This window comes from Trematosphaeria pertusa (assembly GCF_010094035.1).
Source record: "Trematosphaeria pertusa strain CBS 122368 unplaced genomic scaffold BU26scaffold_4, whole genome shotgun sequence".
Classification (NCBI taxonomy): domain Eukaryota; kingdom Fungi; phylum Ascomycota; class Dothideomycetes; order Pleosporales; family Trematosphaeriaceae; genus Trematosphaeria; species Trematosphaeria pertusa.
The window spans coordinates 62,024-77,007 of NW_022987215.1; the positions used below are offsets into that span (position 1 = coordinate 62,024).

General features: G+C 53.6%; 6 protein-coding genes across 6 annotated transcripts; 3 read left to right on the plus strand and 3 right to left on the minus strand.

The window, feature by feature from the left end:
• The first annotated feature begins 773 nt into the window (after positions 1-773).
• BU26DRAFT_516396 (NAD(P)-binding protein) lies at positions 774-2,119 on the plus strand. Its single transcript, XM_033828320.1, has 3 exons — positions 774-1,300; positions 1,363-1,642; positions 1,696-2,119. Exons 1-3 carry the CDS (start codon positions 991-993, stop codon positions 1,919-1,921), a joined length of 816 nt encoding a protein of 271 aa, XP_033686608.1. The 5' UTR covers positions 774-990; the 3' UTR covers positions 1,922-2,119.
• Positions 2,120-3,685: 1,566 nt separating this feature from the next.
• BU26DRAFT_422599 (cytochrome P450) lies at positions 3,686-5,311 on the plus strand (the record flags this gene model as incomplete). The annotated part of the gene is made up of 3 exons (XM_033823470.1): positions 3,686-4,017; positions 4,073-5,073; positions 5,124-5,311. The coding sequence occupies 3 exons, from the start codon at positions 3,686-3,688 to the stop codon at positions 5,309-5,311; spliced, it is 1,521 nt and encodes a 506-aa protein (XP_033686609.1).
• An 853-nt stretch (positions 5,312-6,164) lies between these two features.
• Positions 6,165-7,133, minus strand: BU26DRAFT_516401 (uncharacterized protein). Its single transcript, XM_033828321.1, has 2 exons — positions 7,066-7,133; positions 6,165-6,995 (listed from the first exon to the last, which is right to left on the minus strand). The coding sequence occupies exon 2, from the start codon at positions 6,904-6,906 to the stop codon at positions 6,376-6,378; it is 531 nt and encodes a 176-aa protein (XP_033686610.1). The 5' UTR covers positions 6,907-6,995; positions 7,066-7,133; the 3' UTR covers positions 6,165-6,375.
• Positions 7,134-7,881: 748 nt separating this feature from the next.
• BU26DRAFT_561421 (uncharacterized protein) lies at positions 7,882-8,129 on the minus strand (the record flags this gene model as incomplete). Its single annotated transcript, XM_033832906.1, has 3 exons — positions 7,882-7,898; positions 7,948-8,067; positions 8,114-8,129. The coding sequence occupies 3 exons, from the start codon at positions 8,127-8,129 to the stop codon at positions 7,882-7,884; spliced, it is 153 nt and encodes a 50-aa protein (XP_033686611.1).
• A 294-nt stretch (positions 8,130-8,423) lies between these two features.
• Positions 8,424-11,254, plus strand: BU26DRAFT_240239 (ankyrin). The gene is made up of 2 exons (XM_033821001.1): positions 8,424-8,860; positions 8,914-11,254. Exons 1-2 carry the CDS (start codon positions 8,670-8,672, stop codon positions 11,018-11,020), a joined length of 2,298 nt encoding a protein of 765 aa, XP_033686612.1. The 5' UTR covers positions 8,424-8,669; the 3' UTR covers positions 11,021-11,254.
• Positions 11,093-14,059, minus strand: BU26DRAFT_516402 (kinase-like protein). Its single transcript, XM_033828322.1, has one exon. It carries the CDS (start codon positions 13,840-13,842, stop codon positions 11,488-11,490), a length of 2,355 nt encoding a protein of 784 aa, XP_033686613.1. The 5' UTR covers positions 13,843-14,059; the 3' UTR covers positions 11,093-11,487.
• Positions 14,060-14,984: the final 925 nt, after the last annotated feature.

Consider the following 14,984-nt stretch of genomic DNA (forward strand, 5'->3'; position numbering starts at 1 on the left):
GGCAGGCGCACGTGGCCAAGCCGCGTAGGAGGCAGGTCCAATCACGAGTTGCAAAATTATCGCCAAACCAAGCTCTAAATCTACACTTCACCGCAATAAATATCGTGCTTTTAACATGTCTATACTCAAGGCTTTTGGCCGCGACATCGTTACGAAGAGCGGTTGCAAGCAAATTATAGGTCCCAGCCTCAGGAAAACAAGGATCTCACGAAGCAGGGGCACCTTGCAAAGCTTGGTTCAAGCAGCTAACATTCCTAATAAATATGCAGCGCCGAGCAAAGCAGATATAAACGAGGTACTGGCTCTCAATGTTGGCGGCTGCATGGAGTAAGAAAGACATCATGCCATGCTCGCGTCGCAGGGCTGAATGCTAGGCGAGAGAAGCGTGAGAGTTGATTTCCGCCCTCTCTCCACTATTCGAATAGATCAGGCCTACTTGAACTCTACCGAGGCGTTTGACAGTAACGTAACGTCGCGCGAGACAAGTCCCAGGAAAGGTACCAAAGCATGAAACGTGAACCAGCGCAAATCCCTCACCGCATGCAAGCTCGAATGTACCTGTTCTAGTAGATAGAGCTCTGTCCACTATTCCCGTAAGCTTTGAGCCTCCCCGAAGTCGCTGAAACGCTGCTAGAAATGCGCGAGAGCACTCTTTCTACCAGAAGAAAACGAGCTGATTGCGAAGCGTTCGTGAGTTGGCCGATGGTAAAGCTTTGCGGGTATACGTACGTAGAACGTTCGACGCCGAGTTCGGTTCCAACGCATCGGTTCCAGCAATATACTCCAGCGAACCAGCCTCTTTGTTCAAGCATGGGTATCCTGTAAAAAAGGTTCTACAGCTGCGCGCCAAGGCCATGGAGGAAGGTGTGAAGATCTGGTGAGATATCGATGGCCCCGCGAATCCTGACGAGACGCCAGTTATCCCCAGCCTCGTCCGCCAGCTTTTCCCGGAACCTCCATCTCTAACGAAGCCCATTCTTTCCGCTCTCAATGGCAAGCCCGTACGCAGTCGACCCGCAGCCGTTTGCTAGCAAAGTGATTGCCGTCACCGGAGCCAGTCGTGGTGTCGGGCTGGCATTGTGCAAGTATCTGCTAGCTAGAGGAGCGACGGTTTCCGGGTGTGCTACTTCCGCCGAAAACCTGGCCAATGCAGTGGAAGAGATCGAGAGAGAGTTTCCAGAAGCCAAGGGCCGATATTGGACTTGTGTCGCCGATATCTCCAAATTGGACAACGTCAAGGCGTGGATCGAACAGACGGTAGCGAGATTCGGGAATCTGGACGGGTGTGCCAATGTAGCAGGTGAGGATTTACGCTGCGGCACCATCTACTCGTACAAGGAACGAGGAAGTAACGATATACAGGCATGGTGCAGCGGGATATTTTCCCAATCACAGACCTGGATCCCGGAACCTTCGTCAAACTCCTCAACGTTAACGTCGTGGGCACCTCCAACTGCCTGAAGGAAGAGATGAAGGTCATTAAAGACGGAGGCTCCATCGTGAACGTTGGGAGTGTCGCAAGCAGCTACGCTAGCGCAGGAGCCGCCGGATACATCTCCTCAAAGCATGCGCTAATCGGCCTGACCAAGGTTGCTGCTTTCGAAGGCGCACCGAGGCGCGTCCGCGTGAACGCACTCTGTCCGTAAGTGCCATTGCGCCCATGACCGTGAGCGTTACACTTACTTTAAGACACAGGGGCTTAATCAACACGGATATGATGGCGGGGGCATACCATTCTCCAGCCGGGGAGTTTTACTTGTCTGCGCAGACGATGCCACGCATTCTCAAGCGCAATATGGCGGAACCGTGGGAGATCGCAGCTTCTATTGCGTTCTTGCTTGGCGACGAAAGCAGCTACGTTACGAAGGCGACTTGGTTCCACGATGGCGGCTGGACCGAAGGTAGCGTCCCTTGGATGTGAGATGCGGATTCGGGGGCCTTCTTCGGGTGTATAGCGTCTCCTAAGGAAACTGCATGCCCTCCCACGTCCGAAGAAACGGTGGTGTTGTGAGTGCTCGCACGTAGCCGGTCTCTTGAAGTCCTTCCACCAGGCGTGGAAGCAAGCCGTCGGTAGAATTTTCGCGCGAGAGCCAGGCTCCCGCCAGAATACAAAGTGGAGAAATGAAGTTCCACTTGAAGTGACTGTGCGCAGTGTTGTAGTCAGCCAAATCACTGTCTCTGACTCGACCAACATGGAAAAGCCGTGTAAGGGTGTAACATAGTTGGTGTTTGCTTCGGCTACAAGTATTTACTAAGCGTTCCTTGCTCCGCATGCGCTGACGCATCAGCACATGTAGCACAGCAGCAAATGTCTCGTGCGACATTTTGGCCCCAGCATGTGCGGAGAAAGTAGGGCGAAGATAGCTTACCATGTCATTGGTATCCGCCAAGGCCAGCTGAGTGGAAGGCCTTCGCCCGGGCGGTAGTCAGGTCGCGTACAGCTGCATACAACGGCACGCAAAAGCTGAACGACCGCTTGGAGCACTCAGGAGCCCGTCTTGAGGCCCCAATTTGCTCAACCCCCTTTAGGCGGTAGCCAATGATCCGCACGATGAACAGTGCATTAGTAGAGGGTAGAGTGGACGCCGTCTTCCCGGAGATCGAGGTTCCGAAGGAGTGAGGATGGCGAGATAAGGTTGCGAAAGAGATGATTGCTTGGAGACAGCGCTACTAGGACCAGGGGAATTCAGTGTGCAGACTTCGGATGGAAACGTTCCCAGTAGCATGATTTCGTTTCTAGGTTTCTCCAGCGGGGTGCTCCTTCGTAACGCTCTGTGTTCTGCTTCCGCGAGAATCAATACCAACCATCAGATCGGCGGGTCAAGAAGGAATCAGATCTGATGTGAGCACTTTGGCTTCACGCCGGGAACGAAGGCAAGTCTTGCCGGCGAGCCACGAGAGGCGGGGAGGAAGCGAGGAATTGCCGTCGCGAGGACACGATGGACCGCCAGGCCGCGAGATGATTGCACAAGAGACGCAACCGAGCTCGTTCCGCATGGGTACAAATCGAAAGGTGCGTAAGCGATGTCGATGATTGCGGCAGACGAGATGGCGCATCGGATGCAGAAGGTCGGGCGGATCTGTCAACCTCTAGTGGGCTGTAGTGGCGGAAGTCTAGAATTATTTACCTGATGCGGCATGCAGGCAGCACGTCTATCAGTATGGAAGACAGGATGGCGCCGCAAGCGAAAGAAGAAAATGGTGATCAATACAGTACTCCTTGCCCAGGTGGTGTTCTCGCGAGCCGAGGGTGGTCACTGGTCGGCGATCCTCCGCACGTGACCAGAATAGCGCGACGCCAGTCTCGGAAGGAACGTTTCCGCAAGCCCTCGTCATCACCTCCCACATCTCCTACGACGACGCAACGGCGGGGGCCAATTGCGACGCTCAACGCCCGTCATGCAAGGAGCAGCCCGGCCTTACAAAGACACACGAGCCGCTGGACGCTGCACGGCCGGCTGGCGTTTCATCCGCAGGCCAGCGGGTTCGCGTCGAGGCAGGGAAGGCGCACCGCAGCTGCAACCGCCTGCACGCCAGAGTAGGGGTAAATTGGCAGACGGCCAATCACTGGTACTTATATGTACCATCCACTCCATCTTTTGATCTTCCACTGCTAACTTCGCTCTGATCTTGCGATTCCTCTCTTCTGTTCAGCTCGCTGCCCGCGGTCTGGCAAGCAGCAGTCATGTCTCTCCTCGAGCGCTTCGATCGCGTCACCACATCGCCCACCCTCTTCCTCCTCGTGTCCTCTTCCGTCCTCCTCACTGCCTTTGTTCTAGTGCATACCTTCATTCGACGGCTACCACCAAACGCCCCGCCCACGGTCAGCGGCAACTTCCCCCTGGCTGGGTCAATTAGCTTCTGGACGCGGCGATGGGACTTCTACAGACATGCGATGGGCCGTGCGCCGACGGGCAGCTTCAGTTTCCACGCAGGCCCAAACGCCATTGTGGGACTGTCCGGCGAGAAGGGGCGACGACTGTTCTTCGAGAGTCGTGAGCTTGGCTTCGCTGAAGGGTGTGTCCAACGTGTTACGTGCTTGAAAGCGGAAGGTGCTAACACGGCGCTACAGCTATGCGGTGCTGTTCGGCTCGTCACCGCAGATCAAGGACCCCGACAGCGCTGGGCAGCGCGAGGAAATGTCCAACCACTTCAGCCGCCGTCTCGCGCACCTCCTGAAGAACGAGCAATTCCGCAAGAAGCTACCAACTCTGATCTCTGATGTCCAGGAAGGCATTGAAGCCATCAAAAACGACCCGCGCGGCATCACCAACCCCTTCGAGTCGATCTACCGCATTGTGTTCCGTCTCACGATCCGAATGGTCGGCGCCGACGAGATTGCAGAGGACCCCGAGCTGTCCGAATCGACCCTCAAGCTGTTCGAGATGATCGACCAGAGCGCGACCGCCGCCGCCGTCATGTTTCCCAAATTCCCCTCGCCTGCCGTCATCAAGCGCACATATGCCGGCGCACGTCTATACATGATGGTGGAGAAACTCGTCAAACAGCGGGCCGAGAGCGGAGAGAAGTACGACGATGCGCTTCAGTACATGCTCGACCAGGGAGACCGCACCTTCAAGATCATCGAGTTCGTCGTGGGAGCCCTCTTTGCGGGTTTGCTCAACAGCGGAATCAACGCCGCTTGGGTTATGTGCTACCTCGCCACCAATCCTGAATGGCTCAACAAAGCACGCGAGGAGGTAGGTACTACCGCCGCGAAGTACGCCACCAATCCCAATGCGCCCCTGCGTCACCAGCTAGATGACGTACCTCTCGAAGCGTGGGAGTCGGAATTCCCCATTGTGGATATGTGTCTGCGTGACTCAATCCGTCTCAACCTGCTCGGCACTGCTTTCAGGAAGAATATCAGTGGAAGGGAGATTCCCATCGGCAATGGCGAGGTGATCCCGCCTAATGCGTTTGTGACTTACGCTACAGGTGACGTCCATCTGAATCCGGACATCTACCCAGAACCCGAGAAGTGGGATCCGAGCCGGTACCTGCCGGAGAAGGCTGAGGACAAGAAGGTCGTCCATGGCTTTGTTGGATGGGGTGTGGCCAGACATCCATGTCGTAAGTCCTCGATTCATGGCCGTCTGACTCAGCGACTAACCGGCAGCTAGTTGGCATGCGCTTCGCCAAGCTCGAGCAGAACATCATCACGGCGTATTTCCTGGCTTCATTCGACTTCCATCTCGTCGACAAGGCAGGCAACAAACTCACCATCCCGCCCAAGGTCGATTTCAACGGTCACTCCGCGCACAAGCCGAAGGTCCCGCAGCTGCTCAAGGTCACGCCACGTGAGAAGTAGATGGTCCCCATGCATCATCTCTCCCACGGAGACCCCACGCATATAAAAGGCAAGGCAATGGAAAGAACCTCGGATGGTTCCGGCGTAATAGAGAAGCCATAATGGCGTTCAGTAGACCACGGCACCGTGGTCTACTTCGGAAGTACACTGGCACTTCCCACCATCTAAAATACCCAATACAGTTACGATTCGCAATTTTCCAAATTCACTTCACACTTACGTGGACAGTCGTGTTTCCTTGCGTCGACTCGCCTTGTGCTCGTAGCTTCTCACTAATCGAACACTCATGACGGGGTCCTCGCAGCACCACCTACCAGCCCGATTCACAGTAAACCCTCTACCGAGCTCTATAACTATCAGGCCATTATCCGCGCGCACTGCGTAGATGCAACGCTTATTCTCGCACCGAGAAACCCAATCGCGACCGCTACGCACGTAGACGAAAGCGGCGGCAGCGCGTGGCGCTCCCTGTACCATGGTTCCCGGGACGAGAACGCAGTTTTCAAGAGAATGGGGAATGCAGAGACTGATTGAAAGGAAGGCATGTTCGGGGTGGGTGTTATCGTCGGGTCGGGTGGCTTGCATGAGGAGTGGCGGTTTGGGTGGAGGGAGATACGCGATGTTGCACAGGTACGAATGAAGACGTAGACGAGGCTTTGGGGACACATTCAGAGTGGTGGGGTAATTAGTGTGGGGATGCGGAGGTGGTGTGCAGTGGGCGCGAGAGGTGCGGGTGGCTGCTGGTGCGCATACGCGATGAAAGCACGGCAGTGATGTAGAGTATATTAATAATTATGCAGGCAAGAAAGTGCGCTGAGGAAAAGAGAAAGGAAACCTATCCTCGCTGAGGATTAGAAGCGCTGCAGGCATGCTCGTCGCGCAATGTCCTCCTCCGGCACCCCTGATACCTCTCCGAGCAATCTCGTCTTGCTTCGTCCTCTGCCGGCAGCGAAGCGGCGAAGCGAGGCCTAATGTTCCACTCCGTGGCGCGCCAATTAACGTCCTCCATTCTCTGCGAGGAAGAAGATGAATGTACCTCAACGGTGTTTGGCCATGTGGGCTGCTCAGTGGCATGTCGAGTTGTTCGAAGCATATTCAGCGCGCCGATTGTAAGGACTCCAAGGATCCGAACTCCGAAGGAAGCGGCGCAAGGGGACTTCAAGCTGTAACTCCACCATCGCCTCATCATACGGGCCATTGTATCCGCTGCGTCCTCTCTCAACTACTTCTTCACCCGCATCATTCTCATACGGCCTTGCCAATCCTTCTTCCAGGACTCTCAGCCCACGCAGATCGTCATCCATTCTCTTCTCCTTTCTCGGATGCATGTCCTGCTCCCTATCCCGAGGAATATCGAGGACGGTGCGGCGCTGCTCGAACTTGAACTTTGTGGAGGCGGTGAGTGAGGAGGGGCGGTATCGCGGCTTCTCTACGATGACGCCGTCGGGGCGTTGGATGGCGCGGTATGTGGGTTTCTTGCGCGGCTTGGAGGGCTCGATGGTCATGGTTATGCTGAGGCGGGAGTCGTCGAGCGTGACGTCGTTGGAGGGCTTGGGGGTTGTGGATGATGTTTGGATGGAGGTGGAGAAGCGCATGTTGAGGGATGTAGGGCGCAGCGATGGATATGTTTTGATGAGAGTCTTGGAGATATGTATGCGGAGCTTTTGGGGTTGTGATGTGTATGCTGAATATGGATATGAATACGGGAATGAAATCGGAGATGCAACGAGATAACCTCGCCTTTATACACCTACCTCTACATCTCTCCTCCAAAAAGCCCAGCCTTCCAACTCTCAGCTCCCATCAGCACATCTGCCTTCCCCCTCATCATACAGCGCATCAAAAAGTCCAGACCCCCATACAAGCCCTCCCACCTACGCACCCGCAGCATCTGACTTCTGACTCTACAAGGCCGGGCATCAGAACAAGAGTAGAAGCATAGTTGCCTTAAGCGTATAAGCCCACATCGACATCATCGCACGCGCAGGCCCGCATTCTAGACCGCCGCCCTTGCAGGTATCGCGAGTGTGGGGCTTGGTGTTGTGGGTGAGCGCCTCAGCTGAGACGCACAGCCGCGGAGCCACTGATGTCATGAGGGAGGCTTGACGGGTGTTTCGGACCCTGCGACAACGGTTTGGAGGCGGTGGAACGGGAGGCCCGCTGCAGGCTGAAGGTCTGGACTTTTGTGGGAGGGGGAACTTTTGAGGGTTGTGACGGTTGAGAGGGGTGACGTCATCGCTTGTTGGAGGCCGACAGCAAGAGGGCGCCCAGGTGGGGAGTCGGAAGCTCATGAGAAGGCTGTGGAAACTTGTGGCAAAGGGGTATACAATCTAAGTCCGTCCTGTAGATGCAAGCAAGTTGTTCTAGCAGATGGATGGATGGATCGTTCTCTCAAGAAAAGCAAGCTAGATCGGATACAGCCTAGCGTAGAACAGACCCTAATTTCGCCCACGGGTGCTTTGAGCTTTCGGGTCCTACCTAGGAACAACACACCAGAAGAAGGGCATATCCCATCCAATTGAGTCTTCTCGCGCAAACTCCACGTCTGTACCGGATCCACCTCGACGCCATCAGCCCGCAGCAACCTCTGCTCTGTTTAGCATCCCAATCACAAATGGATAGAACGGTCGCCATACCTCGCTCCTGACTCCCGGCGTATCGACGGCGGTTGCAGTAGAACATCACTAGGATGATCAACTGGAGGACGGCTTGCATTATGTTGGACGTCAGGGAGGCGGCTGCCATTGGTCGTGAGTCTGAGGTGGTGTCAGCCTGCTGATCGTGCCTCATCGAGGTACATACCAGAGTTGGTCGCCATAGTTGGAGAGCGTGGGTTTTGAGATGCACTGATGTGAGTAGGTCCATGACGACTTGGACCTTTTAATGCACCTTTTTCGCTCCCACCATTTTTTGCGTTGTATACTTCATACTTTTGATTTTTGCGTTTCCATGTTGCGATAAGCCCCTTTCCGGTGAAAGGATTTCAGGAACATCTTTCGAGTTAAAGCCACCCGCAGCCTAAGTATTCATGTCCTCCTGGAGGCTCGTGGGGCTAGCTTTTCTCTGTCAATAGGTTGTTATTTATTTCGCCTCTGGTGCTAACGACCATGCATATCTAGCGTGCGTGGTCAGCAGGCCCTCCCCAGCGCCACCTGCTTCAGCCTTGCGGGTATGAAACGCCACCGCAATAAAAGGACCCAATACGCTCGTCGGATTTATTGCGCTGTGCTTATGGGCCTAGCATGTCCAGTGCCAGCCCTCGTATTCTTGGCTTGGCGGGGTGACGACGACCCCCGGTGGGCTGCCCTTTTCTCCGAATATCAACGTGCGATTGCTTCACGATCACCATCACTTCGAAATGCCTTCTCATTATAGAGTAGAGAAACGAAGATTCATCCAAGATGCAGGGTCGAAGAGGGGCAGAGGTCGGCCACAAGCTTGGTCGAGCTCGTGGCGGAAAAGACTCGTGCTTCTCCGACTATGCGGCTTGCGGCTTGATACAACAGTAGCGATTCTCAACATTCTCAACGAAGGCACGTTCAATGCAAAGTAAGTGTGATGTTTCTCTTCGCTAAAAGTAAGGTTAGCTAAATGCTCTCTAGGGTTCGTCGAGCGCAGCAGATACTGGTCGACACTCTCACCAAACACTACCATCGAGATTGCCCACGAGACAAATTGCAAGCGCGGAAGCGGATTACTTTCCTAAAGTCACTGAGACTGAAGGGCCTCACGGAGAAACGGACATTACCCCAACCCGCCGCCGCACAGCCAAACATCTATATAAGATCACGCCCGAAAACTCCATCGCAATGCCTCGCCACGCTTCCTGAAGGCCAGAGCCTGGAAACCACCCCCGCAGATGATGCTTGGAAGGGTAAAAGCATCCTAAGCCATGCGAACGCCACAGAAAACAGCACACGGGGCGACTTATCGTGCTATAGGTCCGGCTCCAAGGCCATAGCTACTCCACCAAACTACGATCAACGATCAGCAACCGAAAACAAGATCCTGTGTCACGAAGATAGAGACCGCCAGTCATTCATGTCCGGCAGTACTTCAAAGTCGAAGATAAGAGCTCTATTGCGACGAGACAGTTACAGCTCGTCCATGGCGTCTGAGATGTGGAGCCTTTTACGCATGAGATTATCGATGAGCAGTCTCACAACGGGAAGTGAGCTTTCCTTCTACACAGATTCAATTCCGGAGAAGCAACCCGACCTATTTGATTTTTCGGCAAGGGTCAGGCGGGCCTTGAAGACCCAAAGGAATAAGATGGAGAACGTCAATACCGAGGTAATTGACACGTGCTGTTCCCAGAACGTGGATTGCACCCATCGGCTTATCAAGGACGTGATCGTCTCGGGAACTCCGGCATCAACCTTCGCAAGGAACCTCCAGCTCGACTGCCTGCAAGACTGCAAGAGCAATATCATGTTCTTTGCTGCTATGTCAGGGGCCCCTGCGGACGTAATCATGGCCCTCCTATGCAGAGCATGTTACAACACAATCAACTCGACCAACCCAGATGGGCAGACATTCCTATTCTACCTTGATCCTGCCGGATTCCAAGACGTGAGTTGCACGTGTTACGCTTCCCCGTGGCAGTCGAAATTCCCTTCCTCTCCCTATACCTGGATCCAAAGGGGGCCACATTCATCAAAATTCGACTGTCTCGTTCGCCACCTAGAGCAGGAACGCTTCAATTTCGATCAGGTTGACCATGAGGGTCGACATTTTCTATCATTCCTATGCGCCTCGCCTGAGTTCAACCTTGAATGGTTGACTCTGATCATGTCGAACAGTCTAGAGTGGGACCATAGAATCCGTGCTCTATCACAACTGCGAGACTCTTCTGGATGCTTCCTGATCGACTACATCGCCGTCCATCCCCGCTTCGGAGAACTCAGTGAAGCCACAATATCGCGCTTTCGGCCTCGATTCAGGCAAGGTCCGTCCAGCCGTGTCATGTCCAGAGCACTTGCAAGCGAGCTCGAGACTGGAGAAACAGCTCTCCACACAGTCCTTGAGAGCAATTGTTTGGCGCACCAACGCATTCTTCTGTATCTCAACAACCCCGAGTATCGAAATGATATCAACAAGTATGATTGCTTAGGTCGAACGCCACTTATGAGGTACCTTAATCAAGCAATAAAGGATCTGGTCGCCGAAGAGTCTATAGTTGCGACCGTTCGCATGCTAATACCCTGGGGAGTCAACCTAGACGCTCGCTCGCGAGGTGGTAGTACGATGCTTCACTTCGCGGCTAAGAGCGCTCTTCCGGAACTGATCGAGCTAGCCCTGGATAAGGCCGCAAACGTAGACCATCGGGACTGCAAGGGCTTCACCGCACTGGATTACGCCGCTAAGATGTTTGACCGTTCCCGAAACGGGAAGAGTCCACCGGAACTTACAGCCCGTTCACTGAAATCGACTATGAGATTACTGGACTACGCCACGAATCGATTGCGCAAGCCTGGTCCAGTTGCACGGCGCTCACACAACGCCGTGATCCAGCTACTCAGGAATGGTGCGCAGCCAACGGATAATATCACTCCTCAATTGAAAGATGCCATAAGCACAATGCAATTTCAGGCCCCCCCAACCCAACTTGCCCTGCCATTCAAAGATAGCTCATCTCAATTGGAAACAGACGATTACATAAGTAATCTTCCGAAGACGACAGAAACGTACTACAGGATAGGGGCGTAAGATACAGCACAGAAGGGGAGGAAGCTACCGGGGTTGGTCGCGAGCAGGAATGTGAAAGCCATAGTCCGAGAATCAATAGGAAGAACGAAATCCAGCTACATTGTCTCTACGCGCATCCATGCCATTGCGTTTCGCGCGAAGGAACCTCCGCAATGAGCACGGCCATTATATCCTCTAGTCTACAGAAAACGGGCTCTCTTCCATCCCAAGTCTGGTTGTAATAAATCAGAAAGACCCCTATGGCATCATCATTCTCGGTTGTTCCGCAGGATATGGATATCCAGAAGGGTTTAGATGAAAAATGCTCCCCAAATCTATCAAACACTGCTCATAGTTCCGCCGCGACCCCAACGTCTCCGCAATCCAAGGAAAATTCCGGATATCATAATATCTTATCCCTACCAACTTTGGGATCCGTGTTTCGAAAGGGGCAAGCAAATGTTCTTCTGCATCCCTACCCCACGCAATCAACCGATAATCGATCCTTCGTCTTCCCAAGCGGCGCAACATACGCCGTAGAACTTTGGACAGTCTTCAATACTTCCCACCAGCGACGCTGCAGTCGGACGGGCGGAGGGCGTTGGATCGAGCATCTTCTCGATCCATTCAGTGGCGATATTATCGTCCACATCCCCATCCCCTCTGAGGTCTGTAAGGTACATCAGGAAGGCCGGACGGTTCATGCGGACGTAAGGGTATTGAGTCCCACTCTGTAGGAGGTACTCTTCCATGGCCCGGATCGTACGACCCTTAAGGGCAACCACCATGTCAAGGAATACCGAGCCCAAGCTCCAAATATCTGAGGATGTGTTCCTGGGATCTCTTTCAGCTACCTCGGGGGCGCAATACCGTGGTGTCATGCCATTCACCATGCTTACGGTCGTACTGCCGGTGGCGTCGGTGAAATCGAAAGAGAGTCCAAAGTCCGTGAAGAGAATGCGCCCCTGGTGCACAAGTATGTTCTGGGGCTTGATGTCTTTGTGCCGTACGTTTTGATAGTGTAGGTACTCGAGGCCGTGAGCGAGACAACCGAAGAAGGTTCGGAGTTCTGAGTATTTGGATGAATTAGCTTCTGAGAGATACTTTGAGAGATCCATTTCCGCTACTGGCGTCATGATGAGGCCTAGGAACTTTGGGTCCGTATAGCTGCCAACGAATTGCACCACATGATGGTGACTCAGACGTTTTAATATCCGGATCTCTTCCTCAAATCGGATTATCTCTTCCACATCCTTTTTCTTCCTGAATACCTTCCTTCGGGGGATTATTTTGCGAGCATACACCCTCGCGGTGTTACGACTCAGCACTTTATCTACTTCCCCGTCGCCGCCTCTCCCCAACAGTGCTAGTCTTTCAAAAGGGACCAGTGTCTGCTCTTCAAAACGGCAATGGTCGCTGTTCTTGCCTTTCTCAAGGTCCATAGACTGTGTCAGGACGAGACCTTGCGTAGCCACAAATCTACGCCGATCATTCGGGGCGATGAAGGACGGCAGGCCCCTTTCAGTGACGGGGAGGTGGAAGTCCGAGAACCCAGTATCAATCACGTCGTCGATAAGGTTTAGCAGGCCAAGTTTCCAAAGGATGATGTATGTTCTAGGGGTCGAGCTCCAGTGCATGTTGAAGCGCTCCAGGAGAGAAGATACCTCGAGTATCTGGGCGTCGGTGTAGGTGCCCGCATCTTCTGCTTCGAGGCACAGACTTCGTAATCTGCCTTCTATAATTTGAGTGGCGGCGTCCGGACCTCCGACAAGGGAAGATGGCTTAAGTGTAATGTTTGAAATTCTCTCCCCCTCTAGGACTCTTTGCAGGAGTTTATCGGCCCGCGCTCTGTTCTCGGCCATCGCTTCTCCCTTATCGTAGGGATTGTGGTAGGTTTCTTCCATGTCCTGCTCTAGGACTTCGCGGCAGAGTGATTTTGCTTCTTTGTACCGACGTTGCGCCCAGAGTGCGTCAGCTAGCCATAGTTTGTTATGGTCCGACCAAGAACGATCATTGTGCCACTTATCCCAAAACCCCACTAGTTCTCGGAAGATCTCCTCTGCCTCTCCGTAATTTCGTTGGCCCAGGAGAGACCTTGCAAGGCCGTTGAAAAGTTCAAGCCCGGTCCGGCTCCCTCCCCCTACGTCGATGGCAAGTTCTCGGAATATCGCTTCTGCTTCTTGCCATTGCTCTCGATCTAATAACACTAAGCCTAACTGGAAATTGCTCCTCTTCGCGTAGACGCTCTGCTTTCCGAAAGCGTTTTCACTTTCTTCCTTCACCTCTCGTAGAACAATTTCTGCTTCCTGGAACTCCTCCAGCCCCCTAAGTGTCGCTCCCAGCAAGATCTTGCCGCTGAGAGTCTCTTCATGTGTCTTCCCAAGTACCCTAGAGTGCCGCCGAACAACTTTCCCCCATCCAGATTTTACCTCTGTATACTTCCCCTGCATGAATAGCGAGTACGCCAGGAGGGCTCTTACTCTACGAGCGCCCTTATCTTCTTTGCCAAACGTATCTTCTCTGTTTTGAGCCAGCACTCGTGCTAGCTCTTCAGCTTCTTCATAAGACTTCTTCCCGAAAAGGCTGCACGCTAGCCAGTGCTGAGTGTACAGAGTTGCTTCATGGAGTCTGCCGCGCTCTTTCTTTCGTGTCCCCGCTACCCGTCGGAAGAGACGTTCCGCGTCTTTGTATTTCCCCTCATTGTAATACCGTTCTCCACGGACTTGATCAGGTTCGGGGATGGCGGATCGCCTCCTAGACCTTACTTTTGCATTCGTGGCTGATATAGGCATAATCTCCACCCCAAAACGAACCCAATCTGGCTCCTCTAACCCAGACAACATCTCTTGTGTCTTTCCAAATACGTAGAATGGATCCTTGGAGATTCGCAAGGCTGATTCGCGGGGTAGGATTCAAGGCTCGTTGTCGCTACGCTAACGCGTTGGGAGGCCGATTCGAGGGATTGCGGACGTGGAAGGGACGAATATAACGCATGAAAGTGGACAATGAAGGCTATATCTCCTCGAACATGCAAGTAGAGAGTTGGTTCAGGAACTACGGCGCTGTTCTCGAGAAGAAAAGCGACAGGGCTGCGAGGCGTTGGGCTCGGCTGCACAGCCCGATACTCCGCCCCAGCGCCTATACCCCATTCATGCTTCGCATATGCACGCTTTCTTTCGAGATGGTGCAAGTGGCCTGATCGGTGAGCAAACTGTAGCTGTTCGATCCTGTCTACTAGTTGAGATGATTTGACGATGACTTGGCGCTTTTCGCAGGCTTGAAGAAATTCAGCCTTGCGGCACCTATAACAATGCCCGTACTGACCACAGAGAACGTCGAAGAGAGTCTTCCGCTTAGAGCCTCGTGCTCGCCTAATGGTAGGCAAGTAGTGCCCGTACAAGGAGCAACAACAGCCTTCCTAAGAATTCGTGCATCTGGAGCGGAATTCGCAGACGCCCAGTTTACTTCCCAAGGCTCCAATGTGTTTCCAAATCCGGTCTCGAGGAGAATACAATCCACCAGTGGAAGCCAGGAGCGCTGAAGAATCCAAGGCGGAATATGCATTCAGGGCCTTCCCACATCCGATGGAACAACGTCTGTTGAGGTTGGTAGACTCCAGCCTTCAAGAAACGGTACATACCAACGCCTTTCGAGATCGGCCCCCGGGAACCACCCTGCTACCTTGGAAAGAACGCCGTGCTCTCTCCTCCCGAATACTCTAAAACACGCATACTACACGAAAAGGAAAGTTAGCGCCTACCCAATTCCAGGCCCCGATCAATCATGCGCCTCAACCTCCACCATTAATCATCATGCTCATCACCAAACCCACCATCCCCACCAGCATTCAAACTCCTCATCAACTGCTCTCTCGATCCGCTCCCGCTTCTCCTTCGCCGTCGCCGCTCTATCATCAGAATCGCTCGCGTCATCTTGCCAGAGCAGAGAATTCTTGCTGCTATCGCCGTCGGCCCGCTCGACAGCC

Bases quoted from the DNA above. Each gene is read 5' to 3' on its own strand.
- BU26DRAFT_516396 (XM_033828320.1), top strand. From the start codon at position 991: ATGGCAAGCCCGTACGCAGTCGACCCGCAGCCGTTTGCTAGCAAAGTG. The intron at 1,301-1,362 runs GTGAGGATTTAC...AACGATATACAG, and splicing joins CGGGTGTGCCAATGTAGCAG to GCATGGTGCAGCGGGATATT. The intron at 1,643-1,695 runs GTAAGTGCCATT...TTTAAGACACAG, and splicing joins CGCGTGAACGCACTCTGTCC to GGGCTTAATCAACACGGATA.
- BU26DRAFT_516401 (XM_033828321.1), bottom strand. From the start codon at position 6,906: ATGCGCTTCTCCACCTCCATCCAAACATCATCCACAACCCCCAAGCCC.
- BU26DRAFT_240239 (XM_033821001.1), top strand. From the start codon at position 8,670: ATGCCTTCTCATTATAGAGTAGAGAAACGAAGATTCATCCAAGATGCA. The intron at 8,861-8,913 runs GTAAGTGTGATG...AATGCTCTCTAG, and splicing joins GAAGGCACGTTCAATGCAAA to GGTTCGTCGAGCGCAGCAGA.
- BU26DRAFT_516402 (XM_033828322.1), bottom strand. From the start codon at position 13,842: ATGTTGTCTGGGTTAGAGGAGCCAGATTGGGTTCGTTTTGGGGTGGAG.